Source organism: Xenopus laevis, chromosome 3L, assembly GCF_017654675.1.
Source record: "Xenopus laevis strain J_2021 chromosome 3L, Xenopus_laevis_v10.1, whole genome shotgun sequence".
NCBI lineage: Eukaryota > Metazoa > Chordata > Amphibia > Anura > Pipidae > Xenopus > Xenopus laevis.
Genome location: NC_054375.1, coordinates 66,923,139 through 66,945,552, shown reverse-complemented (window position 1 = coordinate 66,945,552; position 22,414 = coordinate 66,923,139). Strand labels below are relative to the sequence as shown.

Here is a 22,414-nt window from a genome sequence, read left to right as displayed (position 1 = left end):
TTGCGTGTCTGGAAACTATAGACATAATCATCCAGCTTTAGAAAGAAATTTCACAAGAGAACATCAATCAGTTCTAATATATGCACCGTCTCCAATGCAAGCTTTGTCAGATGATCACCTGTGCAGCTGTTGTCATCCTTCTTGACTTCATTGGCTTCTTATGGAATATGATTAGCTGCTGTCAGTGTTCAGAACATAAAAACAGCACTCAACTCTGAATTAAATAAAGGAAAAATAGACTTTCTGCGTCTACCTCCGGAATCTGGATGTTGCTTTTTACACAGTGAATATAAAGAGTGATATGACTGAACCTGCCAGAAATGTGCTTTCTTTAAACAATTCCCCTTTTTTTACATTTTTAGTGTATGAACAGATAAATTTGGAAGCACTGCCAGAAAGAAATCTTTAAATTCTTTACACATTCGTAGTAAAGACAGATTGCTAGAATGTCCAGTTGTTGCCACCAGCACTAAAAACATAGCTGAAGAACATGAATCTTAATAAAGTACTGTAACGGTGACTAACACTGTCACTAAAAAGTGATATGTGCTGAACTCTTCTCTGGATAATAGGCTATATCACCTTGTAAAACTGGGATTATTCTTTAAGAACTTTGAAACTCTAATATTTCTTCCCATTTGGAAAATACTATCTGCTCCATGATGATGAACTATAAAGTACTGAATGTTTTAATTCCCATTGCTCCTCTGCCAGCTTTCAGATTTCCTTTCACATTTAAAGGGGAAGATTAAATTTGAATTGTCTGCAGTAGGTTGGAGAAGCACACTAATACTCTAAGCCATTTATTTGTCAAAAACTATAGGAAAACAAAATCAACATCTATTTTTGGAAAATAATTATTAGGCATTTACTAGAGATTGCAAGTACACTTCTGTGTGTGTGTACTTGTTTCTATGAAAACAATCTTGTCCTTGAATGTTAATATGACCAATTACTATAATATTAGCAGGGACATTAACACAATGTGATGCATTTCATTTAAATGAAAATTTATAATTTGATTTGTTTATGAGATTTTCAATGCGGCTTTGTTTATTTTTAGAAGGCCAGGAGGCATAAACTAACCTTCTCTGACAAAAAAAAAATTACCTAATATTATATAGCTCATGTTTTCTTCCATAATGATGTGAATACTAGGCCAACCAGAGTAACATGATTGGAAATGTGAGCGTATCTGCTAAGCGTACCCAAATTGGCACTTGTTAGAAAAAAATAATCAACATTAAAGGAACAATTAAGTTATTTATGGATAAATAAATAGGCTGTGCAAAATAAAAGATGTTTCTAATATAGTTAGTTAAAAATGTAATGCATAAAGGGTGGATGAGGAGATGTCTAACATAACAGAACACTACTTCCTGCTTTTCAGCTCTCTAACTCTGAGTTAGTCAGCGACTTTAAGGGGGCCCACATGGGACATTACAGTTCAGTGAGTTTGTAATTGAGCCTTAGAATGCAGCTCAGATTCAAAACAAACAGTTATGACCCATGTGACCCCCTCATGTCACTGATTGGTCACTGCCTGGAAACCAAGAAAGCTGAAAAGGAGAAAGTAGTGTTCTGGTTATTATGTTAGACATCCAGTCATTCCAGCCTTTATACATTACATTTTCAGATAACTGACTATATTAGAATTTTTTTTTATTTTGCACAGCACAGTTTGCCCAGTTAGCATCAAAGATTATTTGGTGCACCCAGAATTAGAAGTCAACAAACCATAAGAAATCCCAGACTCTTTTCAGCAACTGTAGCTGCCAGTTATTTCCCATCCACTTTAGATGGTTAGCTCTTGCAAGTAGGTTCCTCTTATCCTAGTGTTTTGTTCTGTAATGCTTTTTTCATTGCTTGTAAGATCCCTGTTTTGGTATAGTATTATTGCAAAGTAGTGCAGAGCTTGCTGGTGACATATAAATAAATGATGACGATGATTATAAAGCCTATAACCCTCTCATTCGATCATTTTCAACAGAAAAATACACAGATGTATTATCTTACATTAAAACAAATTAAAATGTGTTGATCTCTAGGTTATATCACTCATTCAACCCCAAACAAAAATAGAGTCACTTGGTTTACTCTCACAGGGACAAATCCATTTAAAATGCTCATATCTATTTAAATGATAATGAGCTTTTGAACAAATGAGGAGTCCATGGGATGCACCTCCCCCGCCAATTCTATGCTCATGTCCCTTCTGCTTTTTTTTGTCTACCCTTTCCTCTACACTATGTGGCAGATTTACTAAGCTCGAGTGAAGAATTTGAATGGTAAAAAATTAGAATTTCAAAGTATTTTTTTGGGTACTTCGACCATCGAATTGGTCAAATTCGATTGAATCGAATGATTCGAACGATTCGAAGTACAAGTTGTCCGACTATTCGGCCATTCGATAGTCGAAGTACTGTTTCTTTAAAAAATACTTCAACTTCATACTTTAAACCTACTGAGGTGTAATGTTAGCCTATGGGGACCTTCAACAGCACTTTTCTAAGCTTTTTTTGATCGAATAAAAATCCTTCGATTGATCTCTTAAAATCGTTCGAATTGTTCGTTTCGAAGGATTTTATCATTCGATTGAACGATTTTTATTCGATCATTCGATCGAAGCATGTACGCTAAATCCTTTGAATTCGATATTCAAATTCGAAGGATTTAACTTCAAGGGTCGAATTCGAGGGTTTATTAACCCTCGAAATTCCACCCTTGATAAATCTGCCCCTATATGTACCCCGTTCCCCATTGCTTAATATAAATTTGAGCTGGATGCTTTGACATATGCTAAACTCTGTGTAATTGCCATGCTATACTGTTCACCTTGATTCCACCTTTTTGGAAGCAGCCTGGGAACTGAATGGACTCTATGAATTGTACGTGTTGTGAAGAAAGTTAGCATTTAAATCAATAACCTCATACTATCCTGTGTGTTAATTTGATTCTTTACAACATTTTGTAAAAAATAATGTGATGAATATCAACTCCCAAGATAGACCAGAAGTGTTTCACAGGATGTTAGCAAAAGGCCAAAATGTGCAGAAATATTACAATCTCAAATCTACACAATGATCCTAATGGTTATCAAACAGAACTTTTGGCTTTCCACAACAGCTTGTATTCTCCAGGATAAATGTGATAAATCATTTAAGGACTCGGAACCATGGCTAACATATTCATCCAACTGATATTAAGATCACCCACTGACTTTATGACCAAGGCACTTTTTTTAAACTAGTCTAGCAAGTATACTCAAGCCTAACATTTTTTTTTACATTAATGTTACTTTAGATGCAATATTCTGGCTCTGATGTTAACCATCCACTGTTAAATATTTTATATATTCTTCCCCAGAAAGATTATAAGAAGTTTGTTTACAGAAATACAAGTTTTATGGTATAATTATTGTTTATGCAGAACACAGTGGTATTGGGCGAACAAACAAGAAACATATCTAGTAAATACTGAATGGTTTATTGCATCAACGCAACCAAATAAACTGTACATTCCTAATTTATTACTAGTGTGGCAATGAATTGTCTTCGGTATAAAATCCTGCACTATATGTTTATACTCCTCCACTGATTTGTCTACTCTAAAATACACAGCAAACAAGTTTATGGTGTTCTGTATGGCATCTCACTCAAATGAAAAGTTATTTCTACAGTTGCTATACTGATGTTCATCCCAAGAATTATGCTAGGAATCCAACTGGCAGAAAAATATTTCGTGCTCACGGAAAATGTTAAAAATGTAAAAGTCTGGCATATAGAATTCATGCAAAATAGTATGGACTAATGTTGGCGTTTACACAAAATCTTTTCACCTTTACTCATACTTACCAAGCAAGGAGAAAGACTACAGTTCTAACACTTTATAGTTGGGACAACACATATTCAGTATAATGAGAGTTGCCTCCTCTTTTGAACAGCAAATACTGGCCTAGCTTATTTTTATATCATGCTTAGGTGGGAACCCTAAATGTAATCAAAAAGTCATGAAAACTGAAAATGTTGCCTATTGTTTTGCTTGAAATACATATTTTTGTTGCACTACATCCACAAGCTCAGTAGGAAAGGAAAGAAGTCATTCAGTTTATTCTTAGTTTAGGGCCTAAAATAACTGTGGCAATTATTTTTCAAAAGGGATCAGTTTGTACAGTAAATTCTTATTTTTCCCATTCTGCAGAGGCTGTAAGAATTTGTGATTCTGAATTAAAGACATGACACTCCAGTGAAAATATACTTTCGAGTGCTATTGCAGTAACGCTTATCCCAGAGATTAGCCTTCAGTTCAAGGTGGTTGGTCTCAGATCAGTGAGGGCTGTAGAGAGTTATTAAAAAGATTAATTTTACAAATAAGTGCTATATGATGAGAGTTCAACTAAGTGGGCCTTTTAATCTACATTTGTGAATAACAGGGAAAGAGAAACTTCACCACTCTGTATTACTTCTATAATGACAAGATCATATTTTTAATTAAAAATGACATCTTTTTCGCAATCATTTGTTAAATAGATAGCCCGTGTGCAGAATAAACCCTTTGCATAACCCAATCAACGCAGGAAGCAGCTTGAGTAGCTTTATCATTAATGTTTTTATTTGTTGCATGATGTTTACGTTTTCTGCCGTATTTACAGCAAAGACTTGTACAAGGGGGCATATTTAAGAAAGTCAGTTGTTTTTGGAGAATATAATAATAAGCTGGACTTCAATTAAATTCACCTATTTCTCGCAGTTGGGCAACAGACTATTTGTGTGCTGAAAGCGATATAAAGGATTTTTGTCTTGAAATCATATGAAATTTGAATGATGAAAATGATTAGTGGGCAAGTTAAGAGGGGCCACGGAATTTGCACAGGTGATTTAGGTGACAAATGGCTGGGTTATAAGGGCATGGCATAGTTGCTGCTTTATCATTGACTGATCATGACATATGGAGGAGTATGCTGCATGTGAGAATGGCTGAAAGATCTGCCTCTCTCATTTAAGGAAGCGTGTTTTTACTCTGAAACTGCATATTCCTGAATGGACTACAGACTTAATTATGGCATTTATGGCTTGCCCTTCAGCAGTGCCCTGTATGGAGCAGAAACCTCTGGAGTTATTTTTGTAGCATCCCATTGCAATTATTCTATGCACAAAGCTTACTGGTTTCTTACAAGTTCTCATGACCGCGCTGTTTATTGATATTCCTGGGTGGATAATGGACTTTGTGCATGTATAACATATTATATTTGAGTTTAAGATACAAATGTACATTACTAATGAGCTGGTGAATGTAATCAGTCATATCTTTTTGCCATGGCCTTGACTTGCTGGTAGTGATGTTTCACAACAGTGTGATTGAAATGTTACATATTTGGTTCCAGTCATCAATGTTTTATTCTGTATAGCTAATGTTTATAGTGTGACAGTAATAAAACTTTAGTGCATATGGGCAGACAATATTTTAGGTGCATTTTCTACTATGTCTCATGAATACCAAAGAATGGAGTCTAAAGCCAAACAGGTACATTTGCAGTCTTAAAAATAGCAGAATGATGCCTGTAAATACCAACACAGGGCCTATTTTCAAAAGTTTACCTTTAATATATTTGCCCCATAGGGCTTGACAAAATAAAAGGCTATGGTTCTTTTTTGTATCTAGAGATACTGTCATTACAATTTTTAAAAACAGCAATACACCTGCACTACTTCGTACATTCATATGACATGCATGTAGGTGTGGGCTGGTTAAAGAAGATATTACCTACCGTTAATTCCCCAATAGAAGACAGCAGTCCTGCTCCATACGCACGTAGCTGTCCGTCCTGTTTGCAGAGGCCAAATTCAATTGTAAAGAAATAACACTAAAAAGAAAAAATAAGTTCAATGATTATTGAGAAAATGAACGCAGAATGGTAAATTGCTTTAAAGATTCTTAAAGAGGAAGTTAACCTTTGAATTAACTTTTAGTATGTTAGGGAGCAACTTATTCAAAAGAAATTTTCATTTTATATGCTTTTTTTGAATTATCTGTATTCCTATTCTGCCAGTTTCCAGCATGCAAGTTAAAAAGCTGTGTGGGTATTCAGTTTACTAACCCTAGCATCCAAACACATGGAATGGGAGAATTCCATTTTATTGTCTTTTTCATTTATATTACTTATTTCATAGCTTTCAGGATTTATACTAACCATCTTTAATTCTAAGTTACAAACGGTGCCCTGGTTTCTGGGATAATTAAGCTCTAACAACCAGATAGCAGTTTCTAGCATGAAATATACATTACAAAAATCTAAATATTAAAAAAGCACCAAAAATAAAAAATGAAGACTAAATTCAAACTGTTTTAAAATGTGTTACCTGCCTTATACTAAGGGGCAAACTTTGAAATGTTCATGCTTTGCCATGATTTTTTGAAATCTTGCAATTTTTTCCAATTTTTTGATTTGGTGTTTTTGGACAAGGGTATCGGGAGTGTGGTGCTCAGAGCTGCCTGTTAACAGTTGCCCAACACTTCTACTGAAGGTGACCTGCATGGCAGATAAATTATACATATGTTTGCCAAATCAAAATTAATGTATAGTTTAACTTGCACATTATCATATCTTAATGGTAGTTATATACAACCCAAGACTTCTAATGTAACCAAATCAAATGTGTTATAAACCAGTTTGCATTTGGCCTTTTATCATTATATAACTCTTGTTTCCATAGATCTCCTGTATGTCATTTACAATGTATATGCAATCTGGTTGAGCCTAGAAGACAAACTGTGGTTTGACCAACTTCCAGGAGAAAGCAAGTGCCTGAAAAGAAAGAAAATAATAAAAAAATCTATTTATATAGATTATAATCTGACATCTCTATAGTTATTGGTGACTACAGCTATCAGTATTTTGAAATATGATTTACACAGAGCAGCAGAATAAAAAAAGAAAGCTATTCAAAAACCTCAACAAAAAATGGTAGATTATGTAAATTCTTTATAGAAAACGAGTTCCATATTACTGACTGGGGCTTCATTTCTCTGTCCTAAAAGCTTACAATCTACTGCAACTGGGAAAATAGACAGAGGAGAGTATTATTCTGAAGATCATGTGTAAAGGAGTAATCTATCAATAGATGTGTTAGTTATTTGTGCGACTATTGCAAAGCTTGATCCTCCAGATCTTCTCACTTCATTTCTTGAGCTGGGTTTTAATCCTATAGTTCACTATATATTTCACTACTTTGTTGATATATAAGGAGGCAGTTGAAAGCAGGAAATGCACTCACTCATAAATAAGAGCATATAAATATACAGTATATTCTTATTGAAGCACATTTCTGAGTGAGCAATTAAGGATTTATAAATTGATTTTTTATTAAGGTAGAACAAGAGTAACAGGCCTCTTAATGTGCAGGAGTGCCTATTAGTTTTCAACAGCCTTTAATATTTGCTAATGTTTAATTTCATCTGTGTGACTGTGGAATCATAAAGATGATTCATTAATAATGCTCAGGCTGCATTCAGTTAATCAACTGTGGCAGAGGTTTGATTGTAGCAGTGACTGAAGGCTGAAACATCTGAAACATCTATTATTGTTAATTAATAGAATGTCTGTGCCCATCAGTACAAATCGATTTGATTGGGACAGATCACAGCTTTGATTTATTACCGCCTGCTTGAAGCATGGTATAATTATAGATATTACACAGACTTTTCTCACAACAGGCACTCTAAAAGAGCCACAGGTAAACTCAAGTCAGACATGGACATTAAACAAACTTAAAAACAGTTATCTAGTGTGTACAAATATATGTATTGAGACAAGAAATGTTCTCTGGCAGGAACGCTATTATTATACTTATACTGCAGCTGCCATCCTGACCTAAATTATTTTAGCATGTAAACAACTCGCAAGTTTGCCCATAATGCATGCTTTTAGGTATCCAGGAAAGCTGGGGCGAGACAACACAGCTACAGCAAACTACATTCTAGTCCATTATTAAAGCACTGTGACTAACACATTTTCATTTGCTACTGCCTTAAATGTTCTTTTGAATGTCTGACTTTGCAGACAATTTACTAAAATGTGCCTGGCTGCTGGGAGCAAAAAGCAAAATGTTGGCCCGAGAACAGTCAGATCAACAGAAATGGCTGCAAGTGATTAGCCTATTTTATACAGACTGCTGGATTGGCGACATCAAATCAATGCCATTAATTTTACTCTAGCTTGACTTGCCCAGCACACTTGCCAATTGCATCAGTAAAAATAGCCTAGATATTTGAGTCATAAGTAAGAAATGCTAAATAAATAAAGCTGTTATCTAACTAACTAAATAAATAAATAAAAATATGGATGTATATATATGGTGCACACAGAAAGACTATACAGAGATGCTTTGGAACCCGATCAGAACAGCATATAGTAATAACCAAAAATCCAGCACTCTATAGGACATAGCACTAAAAATAAAATAAAAGAAAGCAGAATAATTTCACATAAAGTCATGAAGAGGTTCACTCCCAATTCCCACACAAATAAAATGCCTATTTTGTGAATATGCACAAAATAGTTTTAACCGGCACTGCACTCAACAGGCCGAGTTAAAAAATATCAATGTGCACCGCTGGTTTTGATTTTAGCAAATTAAATATTTTTGAAATTGACCTGCTGAGTGCAGCCACTTACAACTACTAAGATAGCTAAACGGATAGAGAGATAGATGGATAGATATATAGATGATAGGTAGTGATGGGCGAATTTGCGCCGTTTCGCTTCGCCGAAAAACTCGTGAATTTCGCGCGAAATTCGCAAAACGGCGAACAATTCGCGAAACGGCGCCGGCGTCTCGTTTTTGACGCCGGAGCCCGTTTTTGACGCCGGCGCCCGTTTTTGTCGCCGGCGTCCGTTTTTTCGGAAAAAAAATTTTTGCCGCCGAAACGCGCAAATTCGCCGCGAATTCGCGCCTGGCGAATAAATTAGCCCATCACTAATGATAGGTGATTGATAGATAGATAGATAGATAGATAGATAGATAGATAGATAGATATGCTCAACTACAAGCTATGAAAGTAGAAGTAGTACTCTGAGTAGCCTAGAATTTAAGGGAAAATACCCATGAAAGGGTAAATATTCAAGATGTTTCAGGGCACAGAATAATCCTGAATAAATCACTACCTACATGAATTAAAAAATGAATTAATGAAGAGCCATACTGTATTGCAAGACAAATCAAATTCAGAATTCATGTGCCTGTGTAGCCTTATGTTCAGGGTGAATATCAAGAATATTACACGTTTCACATTATTTTCACATTTCAAAATAAATTTAGAATAAATTCAAAATAAATCACCACCACTTGGATATTTACCCTTTACTGTTTGCCTCCAAGGCTTATCATGTAATAGGAGTTTCTTGAACTACTTCCTGTACTTTCTGTTCTCTTGTAATTTAGTGTTGTGTTTATTTTTTCACTGCTGTATTTCATTTAAATAACATCTTCTCGCTATATGCTCTCAACCTATGATTAAGTGCCATTTGAGCATGAAAAGTGTAAGTTTCTGCAAGAGATGTTGTCCTAAATAAAATTCTTTGGGGTATATTCTCTAAAGGCCTAAGTGTGCAATAAACTACTGAACGAACTGTGAATGAAAGTGTATTTTATAACTTTTTAAATTTAAAACTAGCTTTTCAAAAATGTAAACTAGGTGATATTATTTGCAATGTGATGCTGTGGCATTTAGTTTAATAAATCAGGAGATAACATTTTTGGGGCAAATATTTCAGAAAGCATTATCTTATACAATGCATTGATGAATTGAGAGAAGAGATATGCCCACTTTAGGCGATAACGCAAATGTCATTTCATATTGACAACTAGAGACCCAATATCAAGGATCGAATTTCAAATTTCATGTGAGTTTTTTAAACTCCCTTAAATTCGAATGAATTCGAAATTCGACTGGCCAAAATGTATTTAAAAAAATCTAATTTTTAAAACTTGAACTAAATTAAATTGACCCAAATAACTCTAATCAAATTTGATTCAGATTCAAATGAGATTTGAGTTTTTCCTCCAAAAAAAACTTGAATGCTAGGAAGGCTGCACACATCTCCAGATTGATCCCTGGACCTCTTCCATTGGCTTAACCAGTAATGTGGCAAGGTTTTAGGTGTTGAATATTGAATTTGAATTCTTACAGGGCCAGAGTATGGTAAATCTCGAAAACCGAATTCGAATTTTTTAAAAAAAAACTCTAATCGAGTTTGGATAATTTCCTAGTTGAATTTGACATTTTTGACCATTAAAGAAATTCAAAAATTCAAATTCGAATTTTCAACTCGACCCTTCATAAATCTACCCCTTCGTGAATAGACGTCTTGCTCTGTTCACTCGATGTATATGGCCTTTATGGATTTGTGGATCAACTTTTTTTTCCTAATGGATTTCCTCTTTCCTAGATGAGGGTCTGGGGATTCGAACGTGATGAGTTTCACAGATGTGAGGGTTGGGAAGAATAGAAAATAATTATACATAATAATATCTCAACAAATTCCAAGGCAAAATAAAACATAAAGGTGATGTGGCTTTTTAAGGTACCCAATAAAAACATGAATTCACAAAGGCTTTGATCTACACAGCCAGATCAAGGTATTTGTCTGATCAAGAATGGGTGCAAAGGGCCAAATAGTGGGAATAAAGGCAACAATGGGACTAAATTACAGATGGGCCCTTACATTTTAGTCAATGCACTTGTGCAAAAGATGACTTTTCAGTGTGTCCTACTGGAATATCAAATCATGCTAGTTTCACAAACAAACTAATATTGAGCTAATTGTTGGGAAAAAAAGGTCACAGATGGCTGGCAATATTCACTGGTTAGTTTGTAGTTGGTTTTGCTTTTTTTGTCCCACTGTGTATAAAAACCCAATCTACGAACAGCAAGTACAATCAATAGCTGCAACCATATTCAGTCTTTTCGGCATTTGCTACTGAATTTCATAACATAATCTAGTAATGCTTTGTTTTAGGCACGCATGTTTTGACAGATACTTCACTAGAAAACAAAAACAATTTAAATATTAAAGTTAAAAGTCATATTGCTCTTCCTAACAATCTTTCATCTGCCTTTATTAAGCTGTATCTATTACAGAACATGTCCATTACTGTTCCAGTGTTTCGCCATATAAATGATAACAAATGCATGGCGCCAAGAGCTCGGGTGCATTGCAATTAACACAGGCAAATTGAAAATGAATATTGGACTTAAAAGCATACATTCTGAAAAAAATATACTTCCATGAGTAGTGGTTATGGAAACATTTTGTGCACACTGTTTAAATGAAACCAATTTAAATAAATTACAATATAAATGATGATCAAGTATTAAAGCATAATGCTTTATTATATATAACTAAATGAACGATTCCCTTCTGCACTAATTTATGGCAATGTTACGCATAACAAACCTCTTTAAATGAAAACTTGAGGACAGAATTCATTTATTCTTTTACCGAGCTAAGTGTCTTCATTTTATTTATTTTTTTTATTTAACTTTTTATTTTGAGTAAAGGGGAATAAATCACCCAATACTGCCACCTTCAGTGTGTTTAAAGATCGACATTTATAACAAAAGTGCAAAACAAATTTTTCTAACACCATTTAATGCAGTTTATTTTATTGGATATTACAAGAAGAATTTCACTGAATGTGCAAATTCTGTTCAAATTCATGTATGTATTCCAGAAAATGTAAAGTTGTCCAAAAGTACTCGCACACCCTGGCCTTCACAGGAAACTATTCCCTGGTGCACAGCAATGGAGGAATCAGCTACCTCTCTTCCCAATGGCTACAAGAAAATCACTGGCACACAGGTAATGCTGGCAGGATAAACCTTGCTGAACTTTTATTGCAGCATGCTGCAATAAAATTTAAGCATTGTTTATCCTGCCAGCATTATCTGTGTGCCAGGGATTTTCTTGTAGCCTTCCAAAAAAATTAAAACATTGATGTAAGATCACTAATCTACTGTACTGACAATGTTTCAGCGAGTTACAAATATGGGACCTGTTCTCCAGAATGCTAGGGACCTGGAGTTTTCTCGATAAAATGGAGTTCATGGGAGATGACCTTCTTGTAATTCGAAGTTATCTGGATAACAAGTTCCAGATAACTGTTCCCACACCTGTACCAGCATTCTGGTTTTAAGCCGACTGTTCTGCTTTTATTGACTGCTTAGACCACTATTTAGGTTTGGATCACTAGAAACAAGGTGTAGTATTATCCTATATTCAGTTCAGGGATTGTGAAGTCATCTCTTGTTTTCCTATGGATGTTACAGCTTGTATTTCTGATCACATATTATTCAGAACAGATGGAGTGCGGGTGTTTGGCAACAAGCATGAATAGAGATGCATCACTGCTGCACCCATAATATTGCACCAAGCAATCTTACTTCATTGCATTCAGTGACCTGGGATGCTAAATAACATTATTGTTTGATAGATATAATGGTCCTAACTTGAAATACCCCGTGATATATAATTCCTGTGTGCTTTGAAACCAATATTCTATAGCTGCCAAATTAGTCAAGTGAAATGACTATGCGCCTCTCAGTATGCACTACATCCCAGTAGCCTTCAAAGGAAGAAGTAGCCAGCTTTAGCGATTTTCCTTATATTAACACCAAAGAGGTATGGAGTCCCTGTTGTGCAATGTGATTGCAATGACTGATGGCAGAAAATGTTAATAAACCTTATCGTTAACATTGGGTGTCCCTGCTACCTGCCACTTAAATATACTGCGCACAAACTGGCTGCTATGAATGTGCATGCAGTGATCATTCCTAATGCTGTATAACATACTCATTAATAAATCCAGTGGAAACATCACTAAAATTACCAATATAATTTAAAGGGAAATACCGAAAATCTAAATGTAACCACTTATGTCAATGGTGATTTGGTTAGGCAATAATCCAGAACTTTATGGGGCCCAACACACAAGATATGCTTAGTTCAGCTATTTATTAAACCAAAAAACATGTATTTTGTTGATAACAACATAAGTGTATTTTTATGACTTTGGATTACTTTACTGGTACGTGGCCATATGTCTGGGAGTCATATCTCAGTATACAGTATCTAAAGGGCAGGGGATGCTGTTATTTCTAATTTTGTAGATTTGATAAGAAAAGTCATAGATATTTCCACATTAAAAGCTTATTCTATTCTCTACCACCATCAAACAAAAATGTCATTATCCTGCACATCTGCCAGTGTGGATACCTGCTTTGAAGTATAATTGTTAATGCTAATTATTATATTCATGCTAATATTTTATTATAAATCATTTCATCTTTATGTCTATACAAGAGAAAATGGATGAGTGGGAGTAGTAGGTTTAGAGAGGTTACCATTATAGGTAGGCGAAGTGTTTTTATACATATCCAACTATTTTTATATGCTTATTTAGATCAAATATATATATATATATATATAAATATATATATATATATATATATATATATATATATATATATATATATATATACACACACATACATATTATACTCAAACACACCTATATCCTTCCTGACCCCCACAATTTTCAACTACTTTTTACTTTATGTGGAAGATGCAATGTGTCCCCCTCTAGTAATAGTTCCACTGGACCAATGAACCAATCAGATTTCAATAAGATTCCAATTTGTTCTATGGTTCCTTGGTCAATTCAAGAGCACATGGCACTGGTCATGAGCAATACAGTGGGTACCTGTTCTATGTCAGGCCCAAGTGCATTCCATTTAATTGAGCTCTTTTTGTACTTGCATTTCAAGCAGCCATAACAAATCAGAGAAGTAATTTGGGACTGAAATGTTCATATTATTTCTCTTCTTTTTTGTACTAAAGTAACTTTTCCATTAATTCAGTGTTCTCTGTCCATTTTGCTAAGCTAATAAAACTCCCATACTCTCTAAATAGGCTCTCCTAATAAATGATACAAACAGCTGTATGAAAATAAAGACAATCATGTTCTTAATGTGTTAAGATACATAAAAGTCTTCCTGGCAATTTATTGTTTAAGAAGCAGCTGCTAAGGATTTTCTACAAGATGCGTAGGATTTACATTTATCCTTCTGCAGATGCTCGTGGCCCCTGCATTGACAGTATTTAGAAGGTGTGGAATTGGAATGAATGCACAGCACTTCACTATTCCTAGTTGAAATCCTCACCCAGCACTTTCTACTTTGAGTCATTGTGGCCTCAGTGAGATTTTGCATATTTACAAACATTTACAAAACAATAACGTAAAGCACCCAGAGATTCAGCTCCAATAAATGTCAGTTTTCTTTCCAGACAAATGCAAAAAAGCTTTTTATTTTACTCTTGCTTTTTTAAATGCAGGCAGTCCCTTTAAAACATAGGGACCCCAATCACAGAAGTACATCCCTCGCAGGCTTGACACTTAGAGCAAATTCCAGATTGTTCCTCTGACTTAAAATCACCCAGATGAGATGTTCCTAAGTTAAGCTTCAACTAGACTGGAAGTTGAGATTCAATGACTATCTGGTCTATCTGAGCTGCAAACACAAATGAGGAGACAAATTGGAAATGGAAATATGACTTTTCAAAAAAGAAAAATTAAGTATTAATGCACTCAGCACTCCAGTTGAAATGAACATTGAAATCATTAGAGTTCAAGTAGACGATAGAGTCTGTCAGCTCTTTTTTTCAGTTAATAATTATATTGATTGAGGACTTCTTTGCATGTGTACGCCATAGTAACAATGTATTAGGCATAAGTGCAACATGGTGGAAAAACAAGCAAGCATAATTAGCTGAAACAATCTGAATGTCCAAACAGGAACATTTTCTATGGAGACTACTCCGCCTCAGAGGATGAAAGTCAATAAGCTTCCCTGTACACTTGAGCATGAAAACAATAAATTGCATCATTTATGACAGTTTAATGAGAAACAAAGTTACATAGAGGCAAACGGGAAGCATACACTTCAGCTTCAAATATAATGAATATGCCATATGTAATCTTCTCATATTAAGTGCAAACAGCAAACATAAATGTTCCAAGTGAAAATGCCAAACCTGCAGATGTGTTTTGAAGGGCAGCCAGTATAGGAAATATATTTTTAGTGTGAAAATGGTATGATAAATGCATGTGAAACACCAACATACAGTAGTATAGAATACAAAAGGGGTCATTTATAGACACCCTGGAAACATGTACATTAAGGGGTGCAACACTGTGCCTCTTAGTGCTCTTTTTAAAAGCACTTGCACATGGGTTCTGACTGTGCTCTAAACTGGTGTGAGGTGCACAGAGCAGCACTGGTAGGTGAAGGGCAGCTTTATCCTTACTGACTGTCATGGGGCAGGCAGTAAATATAGGGCCCCATTGTGGACTGTGCAAACCAGCACTCCCTTACTTGCATGAAGCACAGGTAAGGGGACGTGTAGGGAGCAGCAGGGAAGGGTACTCCTGCCTCACCTCTGCCCACCATACATGAACACTGCAATGCTGAATGCAGGCATTATTGCATATTGTTCAGGGAGAAACAGGTCACTGTGTTAAGAGCAACAGGGCAGGAACTAGGGGTAGACAGACAAGGCACATGCTTAGGGCGCAATGGTGGGGGCTCCAGGCACAGGTTGGTAAAGCAGTTAGCAGCTGAAATAAACCCCACTGCCTGGGACCACTCCTTACCTATGTGATCCTATATGAAGAGAGAGGCAAATATTTTGTGTATGTTTCTTTATTCATAAAGGCCAATTATAATTGTTTTAAAAGACTCAACCCCTTGGTCCTTACTCAGTATATTTGAGATAATTGGCATTTCTATCATTTCTTTTTTAGCAAATATTTACTTAAGAATACCACAACTACATCTGAACCCCCATAATTCTTGATACCTTTACATATTCCTTTTGCAATTTTTGCAAGCAGAAGTTCGTCTGACTCTGGGGGGCATATTTTTTCAAATTAAAATGTTCGGGCAAAAACTCAAATAATAACAAAACAAAATTTATTTTCACTTTGTCACTAAAAACAGGGGACGGGCTTTGGAAGTTGTTGAATTTAAAATCAATCTCACAGGTACATAATTAAAAGCATCATGTAATTTCTATTAACTGGATGGGTGATTTTTATAATATATATATATATATATATATATATATATATATATATATATATATATATATATATATATCTATATATATATATATATATATATACGTAGATATAGATATAGATATAGATATAGATATAGATATATATATATATATATATATATATATATATATATATATATATATAATGCAGCTTCTCCTAGTTTTCTTCACAGGCACACAAATACTTGACAGCTCACTAAATAGCTTTCATCCCACTCCTCCAAGATCTAGATAAGAATTATTGGTATCCTGTTTTACTGCAATTTCTTTGTCACAAACCAGTCCATAATCCTCCCTAAAGCTCTTTCCATTCTGTTATCAACTGTTGTCTAATCATTTATTTCTGTGTGCTTCTATGTTTATATAAAGATTGCACGCTGGTGCCTTCCATCATCCCTTCACATTAGTCTATTCAATTCCAGCTGAGCACAGCTGAAGCTGTTCTAAACTATGTGGTCATACACTAAAATGAGAGAAAATCCAGAGAATGTTATTATATACTTCATGTAATCCTTTGTACAATGGATAGAAAAGCCTTCCATTTCCAGAAAACAAATATCTCTATAAATTACAGTGATATTGACATAATTCATTCACTTACACCATCTTAACCCTACAGTTTATCTATGATTTTTGGTGTTATTTAAAACCGACAGTCTACGTTTTGCATTTTAATAACAATGTACAGGTATGGGATCTGTTATCCAGAAACCCATCATCCAGAAAGCTCTGGATTACAGGAAGGCATTCTCCCATAGGCTCCATTATAATCAAATAATTCTAATTTTTAAAAATGATTTCCTTTCTTTGTGTAATAATAAAACAGTACCTTGAGATATAATTAGTCCTTATTAGAGGTAAAACAAACTTATTGGGTCTATAGAATATTAAAATGTTGGGTTTAATACTATAGATATTTACAGTTGGAGACATCGAATACTAGAGCTTGCTTGCTTCTGGGACCTTAAAATGAAGGACACGTACACAACTATTATGATAGAGCATCATGTTTTTCCAGCACTGGGTGATATTGTACATGATCTAATCAGCCATCAGCTATTTTCAAATCTTGAACTCAAAGCAACTATTAAGGTTTTACAAATCATTTTTTAAAAAATCTGGTTTTCTTCTTCACAGATACAAATAATGCAACACAACAAGTACAGAAAACTAGTTACAACTAAAACTTTAATAGTTACCAAGTGACAGGATGTCTTTGGACAAATGTCCCAATACATCCCAGCCATGTGTCCATAGGTTTCCAACCATTGCTAATTAAGAGCTCATGTTTTATTTATATTTCTAGAGATACTATGGGGCCCATTTACTTAGTTCGAGTGAAGGAATAGAGGAAAAATAGTTCGAATTTCGAATGTTTTTTTTTGGCTACTTTGACCATCGAACGATTCGAACTAAAAATCGTTCGACTATTCGACCATTCGATAGTCGAAGTACTGTCTCTTTAAAAAAAACTTCGACCCCCCTAGTTTGCCACGTAAAACCTACCGAGGCCAATGTTAGCCTATGGGGAAGGTCCACATAGGCTTTCCAAGGTTTTTTTGATTGAAGGAATTTCGTTCGATCGATGGATTAAAATCCTTTGAATCGTTCGATCGAACGATTATTCCTTCGATCGTTCGATCAAACGAATTTCGCTAAATCCTTCAACTTCGATATTCGAAGACGAAGGATTTCAATTCGCCAGTCGAATATCGAGGGTTAATTAACCCTTGATATTCGACCCTAGGTAAATTTGCCCCTTAAACTCTGCTTGGGTTAGTTGCAGTGTGTACTAGGTGTTTTTAAATGGTTTAAAGATACCCTTTTAGCCTTAAATTGTTGGTTAAAAAAATTGATAAAAGGTACATTTTATTCAAGAGCATTTGAAGAACAACCATTGGCTTTTCACATGCAAATCGATGGACTGGGTTATGGTCTGGAAGCTGTTTTTTGTCTACCTGGTAAAAGGTAAGTATTACTTGGAAATTAGCTTTTATTAAGAAATTGGGTCTGCTGAAATGTGTTTGGAGAGGCATTTATGAGGGTAGGGGAGTCTAGAATACGAGTGACAAAAAAAACAAATAAATTAGGCACTGTGAATGTTGAGATTCCCTAAATTAATGAATATGAAAAGGTTATATAACAAGACCAAATTAAAGGCCGTGTTAACAAAATAAAAACCCATTAGCACATCCAGCTAGGTTAATATTGCAGAACAATACAACCTAGCAAAAATAGCAAAGAAATCAAGAGTTGCGAACTTGTGAACAAATGTACATGTTATGAAATGTCATTTAGTAAATCATTGTGCATTCTTCATGGCATTCTCACTAAAATCCTATTACTACATTCCAAAGAAAACCCCAGATAGTAATTTTCATGTTAGGCATCTATCTTACACGCTCCAGGTTCTAAAATAGTTTTAGGCAGCAAACTGTCAGAGCTACTAAAAGCAAGTATCTGCTAACAGCAATATTTCTTTATTAGTACAAGTTCACAATGTTCTAGAATTGACATTTCAATAACGACCATAAGGGTCGCCAGATCCTTCTCCAGAAATGTTTTACTAGCTTCTGAATCTCTGGAAATAAAAAGACAAAACATACAGAGCGTTTGTATTCAGGACAAGAACAAACAGTATCTTTCCACTCATGATATGATATTAGAAGGTTCATTCAGCTATGGTCTTTATTAAATCCTTATTGGAATTGTCTGTAGTTTCTGGATCATAGTGAAAATGAACCCATGTATATGTATATCAATAGATCAAACATGGCCAAGGCTTGATTGAAAAAAGGTAGTTAACCACATTTGCAACATGGCAGGGTTATTACCCCACTGATAATCTTGTCACTGTCCTATACACAGAAAGATTCCATTGGACTATAGTAAGCTGTAGTCCGTGACATTTCCCAGACCAATGTTTTGGAGTAAAATCTTTGCATTTGCCATAACAACTAAAATAGACAATAATGCTGAACCTAGAGTATACATATATTTTATTCCATGCTGTTTTATATATGTTTGTTATATAGGGACATGCCCATGACATGTATTTTACAATATGGGAAAGTTTTCTAAGCAGAGATGCACAGCAGTTTAGCTTTGAATCTAGATTATATTATTTATATTACTTATTTTTTCCTTCATGCAATCGGCTATTCCTTTTCAAATATGTCATTGGAAATACCTCCTTGTAGCTAGGGTTGATAGCTCTGTGCTCAGTCTATAATGTTTATCTGTTTAAAACTGGAGACTGGAGTAACAATATGTTTGGCATGAAATACCTTGCAAGAAAACAGGATAACAATGCACCAGAAGATGGGTGTTTCAGTTGGATTAATGTACACCGTATGTTCACTACGCTGATAATGCTCAGTGAAGTGCAATATCATAAAGCCATTAACACTGTTAGCGATTTTATCGATCGTGGGCATTGCCTTTACTTTTTTGAAATCTGAGTATTCATGTGCTTATAATGTCATACAAACTATAGGAGAATTTCATGCACATTTTGTTTAAAAGATGTGATTTAATCAACTGGCAGAGCCAAATGGCAAAATGTCTTTTAATAAGAGATTCAAAGCAACTTTCCACTGGTATGAGATCCATTCTCAGGAAACCTATTATCCAGAAAGCTCTGAATTATGGGAAGGCCGTCTCTCTTGGACACCAAATAATTCTTATTTTTAAAATTTCATAATAATCATCATAATAATTCTGTAATAATAAAACAGTACCATGTCCTTGATCCAAACTAAGATATAATTATTCCTTATTAGAAGCAAAACAATCCTACTGGGTTAATGTTCAAATTAATTATAAGTAGATCAAAATTAGGTAAAGATCCCTTATCCGGAAAACCCCAAGTCCCGAACACTCTGCATAACAGATCCCATTCTGACGCTGGTGAATTGTTGCCGGGCGACAAAATCCGTGTTTCGTGAATTTCACGGGAAATTCGCAAATTTCGTGGTGAAGCGAAACGGAACAAGTTCGCCCATCACTAGTCACTGTCTGTCCTTTGCTATTCTCTTCACTGCTTGCACTGAATTCTTGCACTGTATATGTATACATAGGCTCTCTTTCAGCCATGACTCAAATTCCCATAATGCCTTTCATGTACTGTAATCAATAGATTTGTCAGGAAGGAGAATCACAGATGCCTGCAAGGCATTGTGGGAACTTGTGGGTCCTGGTCATAGGAGAGCTGACTGCTGCTACCTTGTTTCAATGGTAAAAGTAGTCAAAGCCAGCAGTGCATAGACTAGCAGATGACAGACAGATTCTGCTTTCAATAGCATTACATTTACATATAAAATTAGCAAGCACTGTATTCATGAATGACTGGAGGGGAGCATTATTTATCTGGAGCTTATGGATTTAATGAGTGACAGCCTCTTTGTTGTTGCTTTTATGGTTGTGGATAACAGTCAAGTGCCCAATTATTAACAGATTTGACTAAAACAAATCAGGGAAAAAAGGAGCAAGCATATTGCTCTTTTCCACTATTAATGGCCAATAGGTTTAGTGTGGCAAGCATTGAACCTTGGCCTAGCTGGCAAAGCTGGATATTTAGCAAATGTAAAACTGTAGAACATTGTAGAATGGGTGGACATGCCTTCAAAATACCTACAGGAAGTCATCATTTCTCAGCATAATTTCCACTTATCCTGGCAATGAATTCTCTGCAGAAGCTACTTGCAGTGTCATATACTGCCTCCCTCTTTATATAACCTATTACCCTGTCATTTTATCTTTGCCACTCCAAGGAAAAACAACAGGCAACACATTTAGATGACTGCGACTATTTGCCACATGTGCATTTTAACACCCACCTTTAGATTTAACCATGACTCTTGGAGAAAATATGAAAAATAAATCACGAAGACAGAATAACATATCCTTTTTAGCAATAAGTAATTTTCTATATATTGGCTGCAATGCTTTGTTTTCAATTGATCCCACGTTATTCATGTTATTATGCAGGTAGGATTTGTATAGTAACAAAATATAGGGCGGCCAGACTGGATGTGTAAGGCAAAAGGGTGTTTTATGATATCAGCAATATGCAGTTAAAAAAAACAACTAATGATTGTTCTATTAACGCCTTCCAGATCACTGACTGTATGTCAATCTTATATCTTAGAGGCCCATTTATAAAAGGTCAAATTTTAGTAGTATTAGAGCTTTTTGAAACCACAATTAAACTTTATTTCTCAAAAACCATGAATGCCATGATTAAAAGTTTCTAATATAAAAAGTACAAACAGAAAAAGGCTGAATTATGCTCTAAAAATACTCTAAAACCTGGAAAAATTCCAGTGTTTGGACAATCTAACTAGCGAAAAAAGATCCAAAAACCTCTAAAAGTCTGAATGGTCGGAGTCAGATTGGGGTGGGGTCAGGGCCCACCGTGGCTGCTGAATCAGGCCGCTTCCACCACCTCCATAGCCCCAAGCCACAAACCACCTCTGCCCCCCTCACACCCCACCACCGTGTACCTGCTCTTTTCTGTTATCAGTCACGGGGAGTGAGGGGAGAGGTCCAGGAGCACAGTGGCCGTGGGAAGTAGGTCCAGTCTAACACTGTGAATGGTTAAAAAAGGTCCAATATGATCATCACAACTCCCATTGACTGTGGGACCTCAATTGCTTTTACTTGGAGAAGTTTGTATTAAGGTGGCCAGATATCGATCGGGAAATCCCGTGGAAGGGCCCTACACACGGACTGATAAGCTGCCGACTCGGTCTGTCAGCAGCTTTTATAGACCCATGTATGGCCTTTACAGTTTTTTGTGGTTTTTACACTTAATAAATCTCACATTTTTAGAGAAAAAAATCATTTTTGAAAAAAAGGAAATCCAAATGTTTGTAAATCAGCCCCTTAATGTATGCACCACAGAATGATTTTATATATGCGTGATATGCCATTTTTCAACAAGCATCCAACAGATTATGGCTGAGAAGTAAGGGGTAAAGGAAAACAAAGACTCTTTCTTACTTCTCCTGTGAAGTAAACCAAACAAGATAGATAATATTCTGAACACAATGCCATTCATAAACATCAGTATTCAAAGTGAAACAATGTACCTGAGGTAAGAATGCAACTATTACGTGCAGCCTCTAAACGCCATGAGTGGTTAAACGCTCAGTTCAGGGACAGGACATTAATAATGACTTTGACCTTTTATGAGCCAGTGCAATCCAAATGTAATAATTTGCTCTACAATCTGGA

General features: G+C 35.3%; 1 protein-coding gene across 1 annotated transcript in view; it reads right to left on the bottom strand.

Annotated features, from left to right (window-relative positions):
* Nucleotides 1–22,414, bottom strand: part of LOC108710258 (tryptophan 5-hydroxylase 2) — a 110,177-nt gene that overhangs the window by 5,268 nt on the left and 82,495 nt on the right. Inside the window, exon 9 of the mRNA XM_041586353.1 lies at nucleotides 5,768–5,863. Coding sequence (XP_041442287.1) covers nucleotides 5,768–5,863 — 96 coding nt within the window. The remainder of the gene's footprint in view (nucleotides 1–5,767; nucleotides 5,864–22,414) is intronic.